General features: G+C 34.6%; 1 protein-coding gene across 3 annotated transcripts in view; it reads left to right on the top strand.

Annotated features, from left to right (window-relative positions):
* Positions 1-21,734, top strand: part of LOC110098101 (protein SHOOT GRAVITROPISM 6) — a gene marked incomplete at its 3' end in the record, with an annotated part of 98,186 nt that overhangs the window by 57,622 nt on the left and 18,830 nt on the right. For all 3 annotated transcript variants that reach the window (XM_028692243.1, XM_028692244.1, XM_028692242.1), the window contains 5 exon segments: positions 261-350; positions 605-726; positions 7,953-8,082; positions 8,429-8,508; positions 14,115-14,250. In XM_028692243.1, coding sequence (XP_028548076.1) covers positions 261-350; positions 605-726; positions 7,953-8,082; positions 8,429-8,508; positions 14,115-14,250 — 558 coding nt within the window.

Raw genomic sequence — 21,734 nt, 5'->3', positions numbered from 1 at the left:
TCTTAGAAATGGGCCGTGTGATCTCAGTTTTTTCTCCAGTAAAAATTCAGATTTATTGAACTTATTTGCGATGTATTTATTTGGTCGATTTTTTTTTTGTGGAGTTAAATGAATGTACTTCAGAAATTATCTGAAATAATCTCAAATTTCGTTAATAAATCGTTTTAGTAATTTTGTACTGCTTTTGAACATTGAGGTACTTTGTTCCATGGTAAAATTATAGTTCTGTTTATCTTACAGTTCCTTTTGCTCGAGAACAGGTTCCCAAATTGAAGGCATATATCAGTGACCCAGAAGATCTAAAGCAGGATCTTTCATACCAGGAGACGTGGGATGATATGATTATCAATGCAAGTATTATTTATGAAAATTCAAAGGCTATTTTATGTTAATCACAAAGCAGCAATTCCTTTTGTTCTTTTAGCAGAACCTTTTGCCTCAATATATGTTTTGATGTCTTCAAACTCATTTTTTGTTGATTGCTGACCTTATTGTTTTATCCTTGTATAACCTAATAATATTTGCTTTTTTTCACTACCTTCTGTTTAATATATTATTAACTATTTTTCATAGCATAGTCGTTGAATATTATTTGCCATTGCAGTTCATATCGGAATCTTTAGATGTTGTACAAGACACTGAATGGGTCATTTTATTGGGCAATGCTTTTGCAAGACAATATGTGTTTTATGTTGGTGATGATGAACATGCTGCAATGCTTCATAGGTACTGTGATTGTTTGTAAAAGTTCCCCCATTATATGCTAACATTTGGCATTTCCATGCCTTGGATGAGAATCTCTCTTATATTGAGCAACATCTCAAGAGCCTTTCTTTGTTGTTATAATTACACTTTTACTATAATTATGATGAGCTATTTGTTTATTTCGCTTCTTAGATCATTGAATAGTATGCTGGGCAATATCATTTCAATTTGTACATGCAATGCAGATTTCCGAGCTGGTTCTTGCTTGGCCACCAACCATGAACAAGAAAATCAATGATAATAGAAAAGAAAAAAGTCTTCACTCTAAGTATCCAATTACATCATTTTGATTTCTATGCTGTCTTTTTTTGCAATAATCAGCTAATGGCATGATCTTGATATAATTTCATTTATGGTCTGATGCATCAATGGGTTTTGATTGGAAGGTGAACTTTGTGGAAATTAATTTAAATTTTTTTTGTTCATGTGGCTGTTACGCATGATGATTTATGTCTTTATGATTGTAAGAACGCATGAATTTGCTTCACAAAAAACTCAGATGCAATAAGATTTCCGTGAGTTACATATTTTTATATCTTAGAGTCTGGACCAAACTCACTGGTTAGACTTTTGCCTGCTATAATTTGAAGTCATTGGTTCGAATTACAAAACCAACTCTTCATAATGATAGGTTTGTGTATAAGAACCTCTCTAGAGTCCCTATGTTTGTGTCAACCTCAACGTCCTTTTTTTATATATATATTTTTTATTTTTTACCAATTTGAGATATCTTGGAACGCATAACCTTGTTGTATAAGATGTTAGATGCACAAGTCCTTGTATTCCGTGATAAAATTAAAGAACCATTTTGATCTATTCAAATCTCAAACTTGATGTGACACATGGAGGTGTCCTATCACTATAGTAAGAGCAATAGCACATGGTGGATCCATTAATAGATCCAAAGCTCAAGTTAGGAAGAAACAATGAAGATTTATAAAGAAGATTCATTTTATGTTTAATGTGTTGTAAGGTGTTGTTTAGACTTTGCGATGTGTTATTTTGATTTTCTTGTGCTCAAGTGTTAAGTCAATGTCATTGTCTAAGTCTGCATGTGAGGAATTGGGTAGTTGTAGGTGTTTACATGTGGACAAAGTCAAAGGAAGCAAGGGGAGCCTGCCCCACCCTCCACACCTATTCCCTTCATTATTTGAATTTGAATTGCAAGAGATGTATCTCTTGAGTTGTGTAAGTTGTATAAAAATTTCATTTTTTGAATTGAAAGTGCATTTTGGTCATTTAACACACTTTGGAAAGAAATTCAAAGGAGCAGTGGTAGTTTGGTGGCCGACCAACCTGATAGGAAACACTTGTTGAAATCATTATTAACTTGGCTGAGTTTGAATTTCAGCAAGGTGCAAAATCAGAAATAAGAATGTAGGGGAAACACAAGCGAGAAATAATTATATTATAGTAGATGGAAGAAAACACATAAGATATAATTGATCCTCAATTGGAGAGGAGGATCTGACTGTCCGGCTTCAATAAACAAGACATCACCCTAACGTTAGGAAAAATACCCTACTGAAAGCATACAAAAATATCCCAAATCCCCAAATAGCCCTTTGCATTTTGAATTCTTTCCCTCTTAGCAGTCATCCCCCTTGATTGGCGGAAGCCTCTCCACCTCAAATAGGTGGAAGCCTGTCCACCTTAATAGGCAGATCTTTTCCGCCTTCAAACTGGCGGATATAATCCGCCTCCGAACAACCGGACCAGGTTAGATCGACTAGATCGGTCTAACAAAGTCCCCCTCCAAAAGACCCACCTTGTCCACAAGGGGGAAAGATGGCTCTTCCTCAATTTTCTCGTCATCACAAGTTGTGAGAACCTGAAGCTATCGGTCCTTACATCGGTGCCCCGTAATACAGCTCTCCTCACATATGAAACAAATCCCCTTCACCCTCTTCTCTTGTAATTCCATTTTTGTGAGCTTCTTAAAGTTTTTCCCTGGTATCTCTCCTACAGTCTTCTTATTCGGGGTTTCCCTAGGAGTAATCGACATTGGCTCCATGGATGCCAAAAAGGTGGTTGTCATCCTGTATGAACCTCCTGAGCTGCTGCTTACAGTCCCTCTCTCATGGTGCCTCTGATCTTCCACTAACTGAGCTAGCTCCATAGCCTCTTCAAGTCACGAGGTCTCATCACCCTAACTGCCACACCAATATCTGGTTTGAGCCATTTCATAGCATTCTCCTCTAGTACAGTCTTCGGAAGTCGGTTTAGTCTACTGGCCAGATGCTCAAATTGCTCATTGTAGTCCACCACTGTCCCCTTTCGCGTTAGGGCAAAGAATTGCTCATAGAAGTCTCCTCCCATACTAGTTTGGAAACCTTCCAACAAGCAGTCCTTAAACTCTCTCTAGGGCCATATGGGTTGCCTCATATCCTTCCACTGGTACCATGCTAAAGATTTCCCCTCCAAACACATTTCGGCCACCTTCAGTCGATCCTCCTTTGTCAACCTATTGACAATAAAATATATTTCCACCATGTAGATTCACCCTTGTACATCCTCTCCCTAAAAAATAGGCATCTTTAACTTCCTCACTCTCAGATCCCCTCCGTCGAAACCTTCTTTCCTCCATAAATTTCCATTTCCCAAAGGTGTGGTTTCCCCCAAGTGTGCCAATCATTTCTTCTCCACTCATACCCAAACCTTTCATCACAAGCCCACATTTTCCCTTCAAATTCAATACCCCTTTGATCATAATCAAGCCCTCGTTTTTCAAATTCGGCACCCCTTCGATTTAATCAAGCCCTCTCCTGTCAAATTCAACATGCCTCCGCTCATGCCCACGCCTCTCCCCATGCCCTCGACCTGACTCCCTAGAAATATTCTCTAGGGGAATCATTCTCTTTTCTCCCTCCACAATCTCCGCCTCCTGATCTTTCCTTCGCCTTTTCGGATTAGGGTTTTCCCCACTTCCTTAGCTATAAACGTCTTCCCTCGCATCTGACGACGCCGTTATGGTTTAATCCTCGAGCAACTTTTTCAAAATCGCCTCCAGGATGGAGAATTTCTCTTCAAGCTTCTCGTAGACGGCTGAAACTTGACTTTTGAAATATGAAACTTGAGTTTGGAGATCTGACATTTTATATTTCAATTGTCTGATCTCCCCCTCCTACACTTCTACCTTTTTTCCTGCTATGAGTACCTGGATCTAGGCTCCAAACAACAAAAACGACAAAAAAAAAAGTTCTGACCTTCAAACAACTAAAACAATAAGATCGGAGAGGAAATAACAACAAAAATTAGCAAGGAAGACCTATTATTTTAGCCCAAGAAATTGCTTTGATACCAATTTGATTGGAAACACTTGTTGAAATCACAATAAACTTGGCTGAATTTGAATTTCAACGAAGTGCAAAATCAGAAATAAGACGAATGTGGAGAAAACACAAGCGAGAAATAATTATATTGATAGTGGATGGAAGAAAACACACAAGATACCATGGATCTTCAATTGAAGAGGAGGATTCAGCTCTCCGAATATCTAGCCGGTGGCTAGAGCCCAAAACACCTGAAGAATACTCTCAAATTCAACAAACAAGACATCACCCTAACCCTAGGAACATCACCCTACAAAGCATACAAAAATATCCCAAATCCCCAAATAGCCTTTGCCTTTTAATTCTTTCCCTCCTAGCACTCTAGTATTCGTCCCCCTTGATTGGCGAAAGCCTGTCTAAAACAGGCGGAATTTTCGACCTTAACAGGTGGAAGCTTGTCCGCCTAAATAGGCGGATTTGTTCCTCCAAACACAACCTAAGAGGATTTGATGATCCTCTTGAATTTTCTACTTGTGTAGTGTTTTATTTTCTTGCACTTCTTTTATTGCAATCTTTTATATTTTTGTTCTCATGTTTATAATCCATTATAGAAAAATTATAAATCTATTTTCATCCCTCAAAATCCAAGTGGAAATCCCATTGTCAGTGTTGGCCAAGTCATTTTGTTTTGTTGGACTAGATTCATTATTGCAAGCAATTAACCAACTCAAACTCCATGGAACTTCACCAAAATCTCTAGATTACCACATATCATTTACTTCAATTACCCTAAATTTATTTGGGGTTATTCTAGTCAAATTTTTGGAGAACAAACTAGCTCTAGTCAAGTTCCGTTTTTGCTGTTTTCTTCCTATAACCAGTTTCCGGTTTACTATAAAATCGAAAAAAAAAAACTCCACAAAATTCAAACCTTTCAAATCACATCCATAGAGTATCTTTGAACTATTTAGAGTTTTTAAATTCCACTTGATCTATAGAAGACCATACTATCTGGATAGAAGACCAAGTGGAATTCCAAACACTGGTTAGTTCTAGATAGAACTAACCAAACTCACTTCCAAAACACAATAACCTTATTAAATCATTCCCGACTCGTACAAAACTTTTCATAATTAAAGTAGACATCACACCTTCAAATCAAATACAAATTTACTAGATTTAGATTTTTGAAGAGGAATATCCATTGGGTGGAAGCTTGGATTCTTCAGTTTTGGATAGATTGTAGGAAGTATGTCTGCCCAACATCAAAATTTCATGAACCTTACTACCACACTATATTAACTCTTCCAAATTAAGCCTCATTCTTCTAATTATTTTGGAAGAGTCTGCTGTCCACCAATTGATCACTTCTGTGATATAAAACTTGAGCCACCAACCCTCATTAAAACGTTTAAGAAAGTGTGTTGCCATCATACTTGAACCTTCATGATCATATTTTGGATGATATTTTGAGATTCATGTGTCAATAGCAATGGCCCTAACGAGTTATCATAATTTAATGATTTCATCTTATGGCTATATGTGATGATGTGTTGATCATAGGGAATCAATTGTTTTTCCTACAATAGATATGGGAAAGCATATAATTTTGAAAGAAAAGTGAGTAAACTTCATAGTTTGAGTTCTAAGAAAAGAGAAACTTGATAGAGATGAAAAGTGGGTTACCCATAATACACATAATTGATGCATGAATAAAAGCTGATAGTATTATTCAAGTGGATAATAAGAGAATACAAATATAGTTTTGTAATTCTAGGTTGCCATGGGCCATTGTCTACTTAAACAACAGAGTTTGTTAGCCCATTGATCAAAGGATCTTTATTGGTAAGCACGGGCTATGTCATTCAATGGAACATTGTAGACCTAGCGTAGATGTTTGTCAAATGGGATAATTTTGAGATGATATCGGCTAAAAGAGGACATTGTGTGCTATCTAAGGCTCTGAAAATCGGACGGGACAATGAACCGGAAGAAGGAGAGGTTCATGGTTCGACCGGTTTGACCGGGGTCGAACCGGATGATGTAATAAATAATAAAATTAATATAATAATATGATGATCTAACCTTAAACTTAAACACAAATTCATTATATATAGTGTATGTATAGTGAACTTGAGAAGTGAGAACTTTTTTTTAGGTTGTTGTCCCACATCACCTAGACAATATATGTTAGCATTGTTTTTGTCTATATAAGCTTTTTGGCTCCTTTAGTTAAAAAAGGCACATGATATGATGGGCCATGTGCCATGTTATAAAGCATTTTTTATGCTTGTTTAATTAAAGTGTATAAATTTTAAATTTATTTGTTAAGTCAAATATTTAATAATAAATGTATTAAATATTTTATTTAATAAAATATTAGCCAAACCAGTTTTTGAAAACCGGCACCGGTTCGCCGGTTAACCGGTTGAACTGCCAGTTCAATCCGGTTTTTGGCTAAAGCGGTTTTTACAAAGTTCCGGTCTGGCCGGCGGACCGATTCACGGTTCAACCGGTTGAACCGGCCGGTCCGGTCCGGTTTTTAAAGCATTTGTGCTATCAAATTTCCCAATGATTTATAAAGGGGGTTGAGGCATTGGGTAAGATACATATATATATTTTAGTTGTTATGATAATTTAATGATTTCATTTTGGATGGACCACTTGGTCTGAGGGCCCCAATAATAACCATATCTTTGTGGTGCCATTTTGCATGTACACCTTTTGTTAATAGGACATATGTCATTTCTTTACTAACATAAGATATTTTGTGAGTAATCATAGCAATACACTTGATATGATATTGACTATTTGTAAGCTCAGGTTGTCATAGATTTTTCATGCTCGATAGACTAATACAGATAATGGGTTGTTGCTTTAAGCTTTAGGTGGTTAATTTTACTTAAACATTTTTAGATTTTATTAATTTATTTAAGTATTTTTTTTATCGAGAGATTGGCCCAAAATAATTTTTCTTTTGTAAATTGGGGATATTTTGATAATAAGATACCCTTTGGCTGAGATTTTCTATTAAGACGATCATCATCGAGGTAAAATATTGTTTGCTTCTTTTATATTTATAAGTAAAGGGTTTGATTTTGAGAATGTTCCCCTTAAAATGCATGGTATTTTTGCCCATCGTAGGAGTATCTGATTGATTGCATTTAATTGCTTGGAACCTTGTCAAGTATGTCTGTTCATTTACCGAGGATCTTTCATATATTTATGTTTTGTATTTAAGTTCATTTGGACATTCACCTCAGTATATACCTTGTCGAATCTAGCTTTGTATGTAGAGGATTGGGCTTGTGGGTTTAACTCATGTCTATCTTCTAGGCATGACATGTAGAGTTTGCACTTCGATGGACAATTTTTTCGTGTATTTGATAACTTTTTATTCAAATTTAGCCTATCTTTTGTGTTACCAGACAGTTGGAATAAAAGCTCAAAATGGGTAACCTTTTAGTCCATGCTTAGATACTTTGAAGCTGCTGACATGATACTCTCTATTATTATTGTGGAGTAACGATTACCTGCTATCAGTTGTTTAGGTTTATTAGAATTCAGCAGGATCTTAGACTCTAGCCAAACTCAAATAGTTGTGTTAAGATCAATCATGATGATTATGAACTGTGTACTGGCCATCTCCAAATATCGACACACACCCATACCCACTCACAGCAGATGTATAAGGGTGTGCGTGTGCGCAAACAAAATGGAAATTGGTTCCAGATAATAGAAACTATTTGATCTCCTCTTTTGGTGGTCATTATCTAAACTTAAGCTTTATGTAATATTATCTTTCTTCGGCAGTGCCTATCGTAATCTCTACTACGTATTTTTTGTTGAGGAGAGAATTAAGTACCCATGTCATGCTACGCTTTCCAGTTATGTAATTTTTGTCCTTTCTTGCAGGTGCCTTGGCATACTTCTTCAGAAAGTGGATGACGGATTATATGTACATGAAAAGATAGAATGGATGTATAGACATGCGAATATATCAGTTCCTGTGAATAGGCTGGGACTTGCTAAAGGCATGGGATTGGTATGTTGGGAGTAGTTTGGGAAGTTTCTTTTAAAGGAAAATAGATCAAAATGGTTCTTGGATTATTTATGGGGAGCCGTTTTAATTCTAGGCTATCTAATGTACTCAATTTAGTACATTTACGCTGCAAATCTGATCCAAAATAATTGCTCCTCAAAAAATTGATCTATAATAATCTAGCATGGGGACTATTTTGGATCATTTTTGAGGATTCATTGGATTAAATTGAATGTTTTAGATAGTTGGGACTAAAATATCATATAAATAATCTAGGGACTATTTTAATCTTTTTCTCATTTTTTTTATTGCTCTGTTTTTTGAAATCTATAGGCCTTGATACCTGCAGGTTGCTGCTTCTCATTTGGATACTGTCTTGGAAAAGCTGAAAACAATCCTGGATAATGTTGGGCAATATAGGTTCCAAAGGTAAATTTTTTGATTTTATTGGTTTTATGGTATGCAACTAGTGAAGTTTCTCGTACAAAGCATGACATAACCACCTAAGAAAATTTACTATCTAGTCTCTCTCTATCATGGTTTAAAATTGCGCAATAAGAGGCGTGCCTCAGCGCAATTTCGTCTCTTTAAGCCTCAAAGCCCACGCAATGAATTCAGGATTTGAGGCGTAAGCCTCAAGTTTACTGTGGTGCGCCTCGCCTCATGGTTGAGAGGTGTACGCCTCTAAAAATAAAAAAAAGCTAATGTACATGCTCGGTACCGCTAGGTACATGCTCGGTACCGCTCGGTACATGCTCGATACTGCTCAGTACATGCTCGGTACCGCTCGGTACATGCTCGGTACTGCTAAGTACATGCTCGGTACCGCTCGGAACATGCTCGGTACCACACGATATCTTTCCATACAAACAACTTACGAACTTTAAAATAAGCATAAATTTAAAATTGCTCTTACAATAAAATTTTGTTCTGGGGGCGCTGCCCCTGGAAACCCTTGCAGGTCAAACCCTGCCAGGGGGTAGCGCCCCTTGGACCCCCGGCAGACCGGTATATTATTATATTCATGTTGTCTTATTATTGGGATATTTTGATTGCACTTCATATCTTGTGTATTTTTATGTTTTATATATTATTTACTCATTAGTCTATAATTTTATCATTTTATGTTTACGCAATTTTTTGATTTTGAGGCTTACGCCTCAAAACGCCTTGAGGGTTACGCCTCGCCTCACGATCGAAAAACACCTCAATTACGCAATTTTAAACATTGCTCTTTGTCTTCACCCTATTCTACCTCTTATTATAACTTGCATTTTTTTTATTAACAATTGGATACTCTAACTTCATAGATTTTTCTTATTTTCTATTTCATATGTTTATATAATAGATGAATGAATTAGTTACTAAAGAGGGCGAAAGATGTATGTTTAAGTTAGCTAAGCAAGAAGATAGGAGAAGTAAGGATCTAGTTCAAGTGAAGTGCATGAGGGATGAATATCAAAAAGTGCTTTTTTTAGTAGAGGATCTTCAATATAGGTGGATGAGATATTTTGATAAACATTTAAATGAAGATTATATGAGTAGGATTGATTTTAGTAATCTTAACGCCTCAAATGAAAATAGGAATTTTCGTTTTTTGCGTCGTATTAGTAAAACCGAATTTAGGAAGCTTTAAAGAAAATGAAGCGTTGAAAAGCAGTTGGATATGATGATATTTTAATTGATGTGTGGAAATGCTTATGTGGGAGAGAGTAATTGAGTACATATTACGATGTGATACTTATGTTTCTCAAAATTAGTTTGGATTCATGCCGGGTAGGTTTACTCTAGATGCTATACATTTTTTGAGAGGTTTTATGGAGAAGTATAGAGAGAGTAAGGAGGATTTACATATATTATTTATTGACTTAGAGAAAACTTATGTAAAGTTCAAGAGAAGTGCTTTGGAGAATTCTAGAAAGAAATGACTTAATAATGCTTATATTCAAGTTATTAAGGATAGGCTTATAGCAGCTATTACTAATTAAGTTGGTTTGACCAAGTATTTTCCTATTTTAGTTGGATTACATCAAGGATCAGCTTTAAGCTCATATCCTTTTATTTTAGTAATGGATATTTTTAATAGACATTTGCAAGAGGATATATCCTAATATATGCTTTTTGCTTAAGAAATTTTTCTTGTTGATAAGACTAGAGAGGGAGTTAAAGGAAAACTTGAATTGTGGAGGTCAACCTTAGAGTCTACAAGTTTTGTTTGAGTAGATCTAAAACTGAATATATGGAGTATAATTTTAGTAGTAATAGATCTAGTGGGGGGATTGTGCTTTGGGCGATCAAGTCATTAAATGAGTACACGTTTTAGATATCTCGGGTCTATTTAATGGTGAAATAGATGGGGATACTGTTAGCAGAATCTAAGTTGGATGGTTGAAATGGATGATTGCATTGGTCTTGTTTTGTGATAGAAAAGTACTCAAACTTGAGGGAAAATTTTATTAGATGGTTGTGAGACCTACAATGCTTTATGGCGCAGAATGTTGTCCATTGTAAGAGAAGCATTAAGTTAAGTGTTGAAGAGATGAGGATGCTCAGGTGGATGTGTGGCTTTATATTTAGAGACATAATGCGAAATGGGTATATTCGTGAGAAGGTTGGAGTAACTACAATGGCAAATAAGATTAGAGAGGTCGCTTTTGATCGAATCCTTGATCTTAGGTCACCTTGGGGGCAACCTAGCCTATATTGTAGAGCTTTTCTATTGCTTATTTACTTTTCTTGACGGTCAAAACAATTAGTTTTTTTTTCTTTTCCGTGAGTGTAGATGGTTAATGAAGAGAAAGATATTTCAAATAACTTGTGACCTGCTGGATAATGTAATTGATTTTTCCTTGTGATCTTTTAGTGTTTAGACATTTGAACTATTTGCTAATGTAGGACCTCTAAGGGTTTAGGATTTTAAATACAAATCTTACATGAGATGTGAAATTCCATCCTGTTAACATGAAATTTATATGATAAAATGGTAATCCAAAATAGAGGACTTCGTTGATGAAAACCAAAAACATGATGAAAATCAAATTAGATTAAAAGTCAATGGTGTTATATTAGATGAGAAAAAGGATTAAAATGATCCCTCAACTCTTTGTAAGGGATCAAAATAGCCCCGAACTCTTTTGAATGACCAATTTGGTCTCTCAACTCTTTAAAATGAGACATTTTTGGTCATAACATCTAATGTTGGAGTTAATGGTATTAAATATAAGAGTAATTTGGTAATTTTTTAATTAAATATTTATTTAATATAATTTTCAAGTAATTATAATTTTTTTATAAAAAAATTATCAAACATTTTTTTTTTAATAAAAAGCACTATAAAAAGCCTCATACTCTGTAAGGGGGGGGGGGTAACTTCTCTCAAAAAATTTTGAAGTTCTAACTAAATCATTGAATTTTTTTTTTGGGAACGGGTATCCACCCGCTGCCACACTCAAAAGGACGCTTGGTGGCATGACTAATCCTTGACTGACTTAGAAGAGGCACCCACCCCAAAAACCTCCTAGCCTGCACTTAATTGGCCCCACTTAAGAGGCGCTGCCGCTCAAGGGGAATCGAGCATAGGTTGGGGGGTTCCTAACCGTACTCGCTGCCAACCAAGCTAAGCAATGGTGGGTAATCATTGAATTTAATATTGGAAGAAGAAAATGCTCATCCAACTATAGATTTTTTCAGAAACCTATGAGTTATGCGCTTGCTTCATACCACTATTTTTAATTACAAAATTAATTGGAAATTCCTTGCATTGACTTAAGCGTGCAATTGGATCACAGAAGTTCAACACTCATTCCCTAAAAGGTACGATCAAAGCTGAAAATGTTGGTACTCCTCTGCATCTCTTATAACAAAAATAGGGAAGAATTGATCGTTATGAAGTAGCTACGAAATTTGGGATAAGCATCATATCATATCAGGGAATGACCACAAAGCAGGGAATTTGGTGCTGATTTGACATTCCAGCAGCAATAAAGAACTGAATGCAAGAAACAACAGGATAACTATTGAAGAAATAGTGGATTCAGCTGCGGATCTAAAGTAAGGGAACCATTGGCTAGCGATTAGGGAATCATCTTGGAATTCAACAATAGTAAGCAGCAAAACAAGCGAGGTAGTCAAATACCAGTATAACTCCAAGACATCACTAAGAAATCCTCAATGGGCTTTTATAGTTAGGGAAACATCCTATAAATGTACATATAAACTCCTAATAAGTTCAAAATTCTAAAAAAAAGTAAGAAAAAGTTCAAATAAGTAATTTTTTTAGAATGATTTCTATATATATATATATATATATATATATATATATATATATATATTATAAGTTCTAGAATTATTGGTCTTTTCTCCCTAGGTTACATGTTGTGAGGGCTAGTGCTTGGAGCATTCATGTCAAGATGGATTATATATTCATTCTTTTCTGTTTACTCAAAGATGTCAAACAGAGAATTGAACTTTGGATCTCGAGCTTCTCTTCTAAGTTCTAATGTTCATGACATAGTTGTGAAGATTAATGCTGAGTTTGATCACTTCCATTCTATTTATGTATTCTTGTATTAGTAAATTCATCTAAGTATATTTAGGAATATCCTCAGTAGTATTTTAGCAAGATTAGTCATATGATAACTATCCAATGAAATCTAAAAATACTCCATTTGAGTTAGCCAATCTAATTATTTATTGGGTGTTGTAATTTGTTCGATCATTAGTTTTAATTTTCCTCTCGGGATTATCATTTTTGACCTTTGTGCATACTCCGCAATCCATCACAGTCAAACAAGATAAGAATAAAGGCCAACGGATGCAACTTTGCGTAAGCCCCTTTTGAAACACATTGCAAGCATCAAAGTCAATTGACCATTGTTCGTTCCACAAAATGGACTACATAGATGCATTCTTAGTGTTGAGGTTACCGAATAAAGATATTTGCATTTCAATTCGATCAAGTGTAATCGAATTGTTTCTTGGCTACCGTGAGCTTTTAGGCTACGTGTAGAGGACCCTTTGCCTCCATATGGGCCAGCCTTTGTTTCCCTACCTGTACAAGTCATCATACATATTTTAACTGGTACGGATAGGTTTGCCTTTGTCGCCCTACTTGTATAGGTTATCACATTACCATCATATCCATATACATGATCTTTCTAAAACTAATTCCATTATATTTTTTGTTCAAACATCTAGAGGTATACATCAAATTTTCCTCTTATAACTTTATAAAGGTGCACTTTTAAATTGAAACAAATTAAATTTTTAATATTGGATGTTTAAACTTTCGTATTAAAGGCAGATAATGAAATAAACCCATGTAACATATCCTTTTACACTTTCATATAAAAGACAACTGATAAAATTTAGTTTGTAATCAAGTTCCTTTCTGAAATTAGAATTTTAATAAAATTTCTCTTTGACATTAAAATTTCATACTTGCCTCAAATCGACAACGTTGTGATTAACCCTCAAATTGACTATCTCATTACTGTCACCCCAAAATCTCTTTTATTTGTAGACAATGTAAATAATAGAATTAGCATGTTAAAGCAAATTCTTACTTCAGACACAATTTAAAATTAATTTAAACTCAAAACAATATCGATATTTTGAATATTACATTTGTGTGCCACTACTTTTGTGCTAGATTGCTGATTTCTATTGTCCTGTTGTGGTATAACTGAAGTTGGATGTGGGTTTGTGATTTTTTGTTTTCTGGCTGGCCCCAAAAAGACTTTAGGTGTTTACATACTTTGCAGGAATTTACTCTTAGATCTTGTACATGTAGAGCTAGAATTATGGGGATGGAATGGCACTGCATTTCTTGGTAGCAGTAGGTATTCATTAACTATGCTTTCCAAGAATCTGTAAAATTGGCAGAAGTGACGAGTCAACTGTGTTATTTTGTTTAAGTGATCATACTGCTTCATTTTAATGTGAGCTGTTGTTGGCTCATATGTTACGTGATTGCTTCTGTTTGATTTATCTTTTTATGAGCAGGGCTCATGTATTGGTAATTCGATTTCGTGCAGGCTATTTTCATTCTTTTCCAATAGGGCTAAGGTTGAAGATGCTGACGATATACATGCTGCACTAGCATTGATGTATGGATATGCTGCAAGATATGCTCCGTCAACAGTCATAGAAGCTAGGATTGATGCACTTGTGGTATCATTTTTCTTTTTCTTGTGCCTAATTCTCCATGCATTGCACACCTTTCCTAGATCTTCCATTCTTTCTGTTACATTTAGCCATGAGATTTTTATTCATTTTTAAGAAGATCCGCGAGAGCTTTTTGGTATCATAGGACTGGCATATGCCGTTCATGGATCTCATGTTAATTATACATTTCTTTTAATAGATTAAGTAGCAACATTTGTGCGCTCAATTACGTAAAAAATATATAACCGAGTTTTAGTTAATGCAGTTTCACAAGGAAAGAGGTTTTCAAGTTATTTGCTTGTTTCATATGCGGTGCAACCCAAAATAATCATTGTAACAAGTCTTTATGTTGCTGAAAATTTATATTTGACCGTTTAAGATACATACGTTGTGATTCACTTGGCATCTACACTTGGCATCTACAAGGATTTATAAGAGAATAATTCATATGGATTATTTGCACAACAACAATAAAAACAACATCATCAAGCCTTTATCCCACTGTGGGTTGGCAACATGCATCCTTTTTTTCAATTTTCTTCTATTAAGAGTCAAACTCTTATTCAAATATAATTAAAAAAAAGGTCATTCTAATACTTTATAACCAAGCCTTTTAGGTCTACCTCTATTTTCTTAACATAGGTCAAATCTAATACATCTACTCTCCTAAATGGGTTATCGGAAGGCCAACGTTTTAATTGCACACCTGATAAAATTCATGTTCTCTTTTTTATTTTATTTTATTTTTGCAATTATGGTATTTAATGGGATTCTTTTTTAGAACTAGAATTGGTCTTCTTAAAGATTGTTTTTTTCCAATGCAAACCTATTCTACTCACAAGAGTAGACCAATTAAGAATTATTTTGAAAATTGGATCGAACTGATTGGTTCGATCGGTTCAACTGAGAATCGGTTGGCTAGCTGGTTCGAATTTTTTCTAAAACTGGCTTTGTAATGAGCCTCCTAAAACTGGTTGGAACTGATAATACGACTACCAAATCGGTGAACCGATCCTAGATTTTAAGAATGTTTAATAATTATATATTTTTTATAATTAATTTTTTTAAAATAAATTTAATAAATTAAATTAAATTATTAAATTTAAATTTGAAATAATTTTAGATGTGTTATAATAATCAATTTTTAAATAAGCTCCAACAATGCTTACTCACATGACATTACATCCATGCGATTTCTTTGCTCATTCAATTCACAAAAAGCTATATAAAATTATTGACAATTCTAACCTAAAGTGTCCAGATGATGTGAAAATAAAGAATTAAAGTGAAGATCCCATGTTAATAATATAAACCACATATTTTAAAACATAAGTTTTAATTAATTTGGTAATATAAATAATAATTTTTTAGTTAATAATATTTAATATTATTTATTTAGTGGTTTAATTATATAATATAAAAACTAATTATTTATTTATTTTTAATTATAAATAATTTAGTATGAATTTTTAAATATAATATTATAAAGTAAATTTTATAATATAATTTATTGGTGTAAATTTATATCTAAATATATAACATAAAATTAGTAATTATTTATATTAAATTATTATATTTATATATGAACTAAATTTTTATTAAATATGAATTAAAATCAATAAATTGGGATATTAAACTTTAAAATATTTAAATATATAACAAAAATTAATAATTATTTATATTTAAATTTAAAAATTATATATATATTATTTATGTATGAATTTATTTATTTTAAGCCTTAAATTATATTATTTCTATAATTATTACATTGTTATCTTATCATTTAAATATTTTTAATATTTGTTACGCTAATCTAGTTCGACCCGGGTTCAATCCCGGTCAAACCATTGAACCTATAACCTCTTTCTTTTCTGTTTTCTATCTCCGGTCCAATTTTTACAATCTTGCCATTAAGTATGCTAGTGAATACTAGGTAAACATTTGATTTACTCATTGAATTTTGTAAGGTTGATCCTTGGAGGATGGGAAGATAATTTTTAGAGCTTCTATGAGTAAATCATAGTTTTTAATTATCATTTGGGATTCTGAAAGCTCGGTTAGCGTGGGAATACCTAATAGGCATTAGATTGATCTTGTAAAATTACTGAGAGGTGAATAAATCCAAACTGACATTTACTCTGATAGTTGATCCCCAAATCATGTTGTCATTATCCCCATCCATCATGTTAATCTCCATGGCAGTTGTTGCCCGCATACTTATATCTTATCTGTAAATGAGGGGCTTTTGTTGGAGGGCGTCAGTTATTGGTTGGTGATGGGTATTAAATTACTTGTCTTTGGAGGCTAGGTAAATGGTGTGAGGATAGCATATTGGTAGCTTTCCAGAAGCCATTAATAGTCTCACTGATGTAGAACGGGAACGCCGGCTTTGCTACGAAGAGGATCTCCTCTCCAAAATCTGAAATAAATTCTGATTTCTTTGCCCAAAATGAGAAGAATCTCAGATTTTCTCTTGGTGGGAGAGAGGTTGCAAGCTCCCAAATACCCTTCTAGAATTCTGGAATTAGCTTCAGGTTTTTATTCAAAATCTGAGAGAAAGTGGACAGCAAGCTGCAGTCTTAAAAATGAAGAGAATTAATGTGAGAGGCTTCGGAAGATTTCGGCCAGCAGGAGTTAATAAAATGGAGAGGAAAAGCTGAGGAGAAAATTCCTTCACAGGTTCTGGAAAGGAAATTCCAATCCCAGGTTTTGGAGAAAAGGGGGAACGACGAGACAATAGAGAAGTTAATGGAATTCAAATCCCGAAATCAGTGAAATGATTTGGGGATTTAGAAAAGGAATTAAGGCTGAGGAAACTTCGGCTCTAATTTGAATTTCAATGTAGAATAATGGGTTTGGAGGTTTTCCAATTAATTCCTGTAGGAATTAATGAAATCTGAAACAGCTGGGGAAGCGGTGAGCTGAGAGGTAAATTAGGAAATAAAATTAAATTCCTAAGCTGTTACGTGAAGAAGCTCACGGGATTGAATTGGATTGAGGCTCCTGTTTCCCAGCTGACGGGATTGAGGATGAGGAGGGAATTAATCACGGGATTAATTCCAGAAATCTGGCCAGCATGCAAGAGGTTTAAATTCCCCAAAATCAGTGAGAAAAAAAAAAAACTGCTGGCTTTAAATAAAAATTTGAAAAATATTTCAGTTTTTTTTTTTTTTTAAGCTAGGAAGTTTCCTAATAAGAGGGTATTAATTAAGCCAATTTGAATCAAATTCAAATTGAAATCTAATTAATTTTGAAGACCTCAAATTTAAGGAGCTAAATTAGGAAAGTATCAAAAAACTCATGAGAGCTTTGAATTTCAAATTCAAAGCTCAAAAGGGGTCGGCGGGTGGAGTGGTGGGGAAGATGGCCGGCGACCAAGAGGGTGGGGATCGGGTGAAGGTGGCCGGGGCGGCTATGGGGGAATTTGTGGAGCTTGGTATGGAGGTTTGGCCGAGGGGTTGAGAAGGGAGGAGGAAGAAAATGAAAACAACGATGGGAAGAGGGAAGAAGGAAGAAATCAAAACAAAGATAAAACGAAAGGTAGAAAATCAAAACCGCAAGCCTTCGACTCTTCCGAAGGCTGACGGGTGATGGTTGCCCTTCTCCAAGGGACTTCAACTCACGAGCCCGACCCATCCTGCGGCTGTGACAACTTTGATTCCTTCCCATAGGAATCTCACTCTCATTCTCTCCCAAGAACAAAGTGTGGAACACAAAAATTTTCATATCAATTCACCCCCTATTACAATAGATAAAGGCCATATATATGACCAAAAAATGAGAAAAATAAAAATTACAAAATTGCCCCTCGGGCTACAACACTCAAATAAATTAACCTAGGGGTAAAACAGGAAATAACATAAAATAGAAACTAAAATGCAGAAAATAATTCATAAATGACACTTAAATCAGAGCCGTCGATTTACGACGCCTCCTGTGATAGATGCGCCAGATTTTCGTGCCGATGTCCGCATCACTCACTGCTGCTTCTCTACCTATGATGGAATTAAGGATGGTTGGATGATTTTTTGTCATTTATAGCATGTGGAGGATGAATACTGGTGGATGATAGATGCGCCAGATTTTCGTGCCGATGTCCGCATCACTCACTGCTGCTTCTCTACCTATGATGGAATTAAGGATGGTTGGATGATTTTTTGTCATTTATAGCATGTGGAGGATGAATACTGGTGGATATGGATTGAGAGTGCAAGAGCTTCTTACTTACGGCAAGTGCGACCTGATAGAAATGATGACTGATGAGGAGGTCACACAAGTAATTATTATGTATTTGATTCCACACGCTTCTTTCAAAGAACTCATCCTTTGTTTTGTACTCTGTTTGTTCTTGCCCAAAAAAAAATTCATAAACCACTTGTAAAGGCTATGCACACTTTTTAAATGTCCTTGTGGACATTCTTTTTCCTGCATGCTCTGCAAGGAATTTAATGGACCTGGATAGGTTATTCTCAATGTAAATGCTCCTTTGTTACACTTCAAAATTTATCTTCTCTTGACTAGTTAAAATTTGCTGACTTTGATGATTTTGAGGTTTCTTAATCCACAATCATTCAATGGACCCAAAATAGCCAGATAACCATGCAACATTGAATAGAAAATTTAATGACCGTTTCTTAATTTGCAGCCCCAAAACTATGAATCACTCCTTTTCTACGGACTCCAAAGGTATTGGTTGAACATCTTGCTTCCCTTCCATGGCTCTAAAGCTATAGGAATTCCTCTTAACCTTAGTTCAAAGGCCAAGTGTTAACTTACTTTTTATTTGGCTCAAAAGCTAAAGAGAGCCTCCTAATCCTTAGCCCAAAAACTATATGTTCTATCATATTTCCTTCAACCTCAAAGCTCTAAGGATTCCCACTCAACCATTAGCCTCAAAGCTAATTTTGGTGGAATTTTGTCATCCTCAACGGACGGGAATATTTTGTGATTAAACACGACATCAAAAATATATGCCTCAAATGATAAAAACATTATTTTACTATGGACTTAATAACAAAATTTATATGTTTACATTTCATCAGAGGTTTTCACTTACTTGATATATTTGATCAAGCAGGGTTTATTTTATTCTGGGATACATGTTTCCCATGAGGACAATCCCTTATGGTTAATTATATCCTAAGCATTTGTCACTTAGAAACACTTTTGATTAAAATAGTGGTTTACGTTATTTAAACAATATATTAGCTAACAATTTTACATGGTTTGATTCTTAAAAATTCTTATCAAAGATTTGGTCTTTGGGAAATTTCAAGAGGGATTAGATTAACTTAAAATCAACTTTAGAATGCAAGCCAAATAAGGAAGATGTAAGAGCACTTGATTATGAGAAACTCATGTGTGCTCAAAGTATCTTATATCGAGCTTTACATTTTTGAAATTAGTTTTAATTAAAGTTGATTAATTTGGTTTAGAAAGTTTGAGCTTATATTCCAGCATGGATTAGAGGAAATGTTTAGAATGGTGAGGGCTTACGATGTAACAGAAAAGAACATCGGTCTCAATTCCTAAATCTAAGGTTAGAACCACCGTTAGGTAGTAACTTCAACCTATATCAACCAAAATTCAAGAGACTTACAAACATAGAACTCCACCTAGAGCTAAACTTGTCCGACTCTTGATTTATAATCTTGTTTGGAAAGGACTACAAGTTAACCTATCTAAATTCTTTCAAAACTATGAAATTCGGTCTTAATGCATATGCAGGATAGGGAAGGTTGTTTTTATTTAGAAGATATGACTTACAGCTTGACCATTTAAACCAAAATGCCTGAATATGTTGGTATGCAAATGTTGACTCACAATGCAAATTTTTTTGTTATCTGATTTTTATGTGAAGGTTTCTACATATGACACATATGGGCTATATACATGATCATTTTGATTTTATTTTAAAAAAATTGGCTTATTTGAGCAAGCAATGCAATTTTGATTTAGAAAAATGATTCTCCTATGGTTGATTTTAAATAGTTTATATAACAATCTTCGAGGAGGATCATATTTGAAATTTGGGATTAATTTTGCTTTACAGGTAAAATAGCTTGCTTGAGATCATACTAAAATGAGTGCTTAAATACTTGAAAGGGAGTATGAATTCTAAAAATAGCTACTTGTTTTTTAAAAAGAGTTACATGGTTCTTAGAGTAAATTCAAATTTCGTCACATTTTTAGTCCGTGTAGTATTCTTGGACTTTCATTTAGCACATTTTTCAAAGCACATATAGAAGAAAATAAATTTTTAAAAAGGGGTTTGTAAATTTATAAGTGATTGCAATACTTCGTACAATAATTGCATTCTTTTCAAAGTGAGAGAATTTTTAGTTCAAATTATTCTTAGCCCACGTAACATTATCATACTTTTTGTATGACTATTTAGTACGTTTGTTAGCCACATGCAAGCAAATCTGATTTTTTTAAAGGGTTCTCTAAATTTTAAAATGATTGCAAATCTTGGTAAAGTAAATACGTAGTTTTCTAAACAAGAGTTTTCAACTTTTTCGTAGCATCTCCCTATATAAAGGCCATCTAAAGGGACTTTGGGCTCGCAAACTTTTTCTTGAGATTCATGTATGGTTGATATCCAAATACATTGGAGCTGGAATCTTCAAAACTCACCATGCCAGAAAGGGGTGTATGGGTTACTTGCATGAGAAAACTTCCCCAACATTATAATTTTTTTCCACCATGTTAAGAAAAATATGTATAGGGATTATCCACTGTGTTGTGAGCGTGTCCTGCGAGTTCCTCAACTGTATACTGAAAAAGTCTCACATGTTTTGCGTGTCACGCCATGCGTGTAACACTCGGGATTTTGGGAGTTTTGATAGTTGCAATTTTTATACATGCGTGCGAAGAGTCAACAACAATGATGAGGTTACAAGAGGATCTGCGAGGGCGAGTATTAAACCTAAATGCTCTCTTTTTATTTTTCTTCTCTCTCTCTCTCCTCTTTTGCTTTTTTTTGTTTAGAGAAAAGGGAGAAAGAGAGTAGAGGGAGATGATGAAGTGGAGAGAGAGTACGAGAAGAATAAGAAATGTGAAGGGAGAGGGATTTCATTTTTTTGGGAGGTGTTCTCTCTTTGTTTAGAGAGAGAAAGGGATTGGGGTAAGTGAAGAGGAGTTTTTCTCTCTATTTTTTAGTGAGAAGGGAGATATATTAGAGATAGAAAGGGTGAGCATTATAGTTAGAGAAGGGAGGGAGATTGAAAAATGAAGAGAAGGCTGTTGGGGAAGCTTGACGACAGTTTATTGAGATGGGAGGTGTCCTGAGCAGGTCGGTGGATTGGTGATGTGACACAATGAAGATGAACAAGAATTGCTTTAAGAAATTAGTAAAATATGAACTTTTCTTGGCTAAATAAAAACGGATGCTTCTTCAAGTTAGATTTTAGGAAATTCCATGAAAGACTAAGTATTGGCAATCGATTACAATTGAAATTACTAGGATACTTTGCAAAATAACAATAACA

The sequence above is a fragment of the Dendrobium catenatum genome, unplaced genomic scaffold, assembly GCF_001605985.2.
Source record: "Dendrobium catenatum unplaced genomic scaffold, ASM160598v2 original_scaffold_153000, whole genome shotgun sequence".
Classification (NCBI taxonomy): domain Eukaryota; kingdom Viridiplantae; phylum Streptophyta; class Magnoliopsida; order Asparagales; family Orchidaceae; genus Dendrobium; species Dendrobium catenatum.
This window is presented reverse-complemented; position numbering and strand designations above follow the sequence as displayed.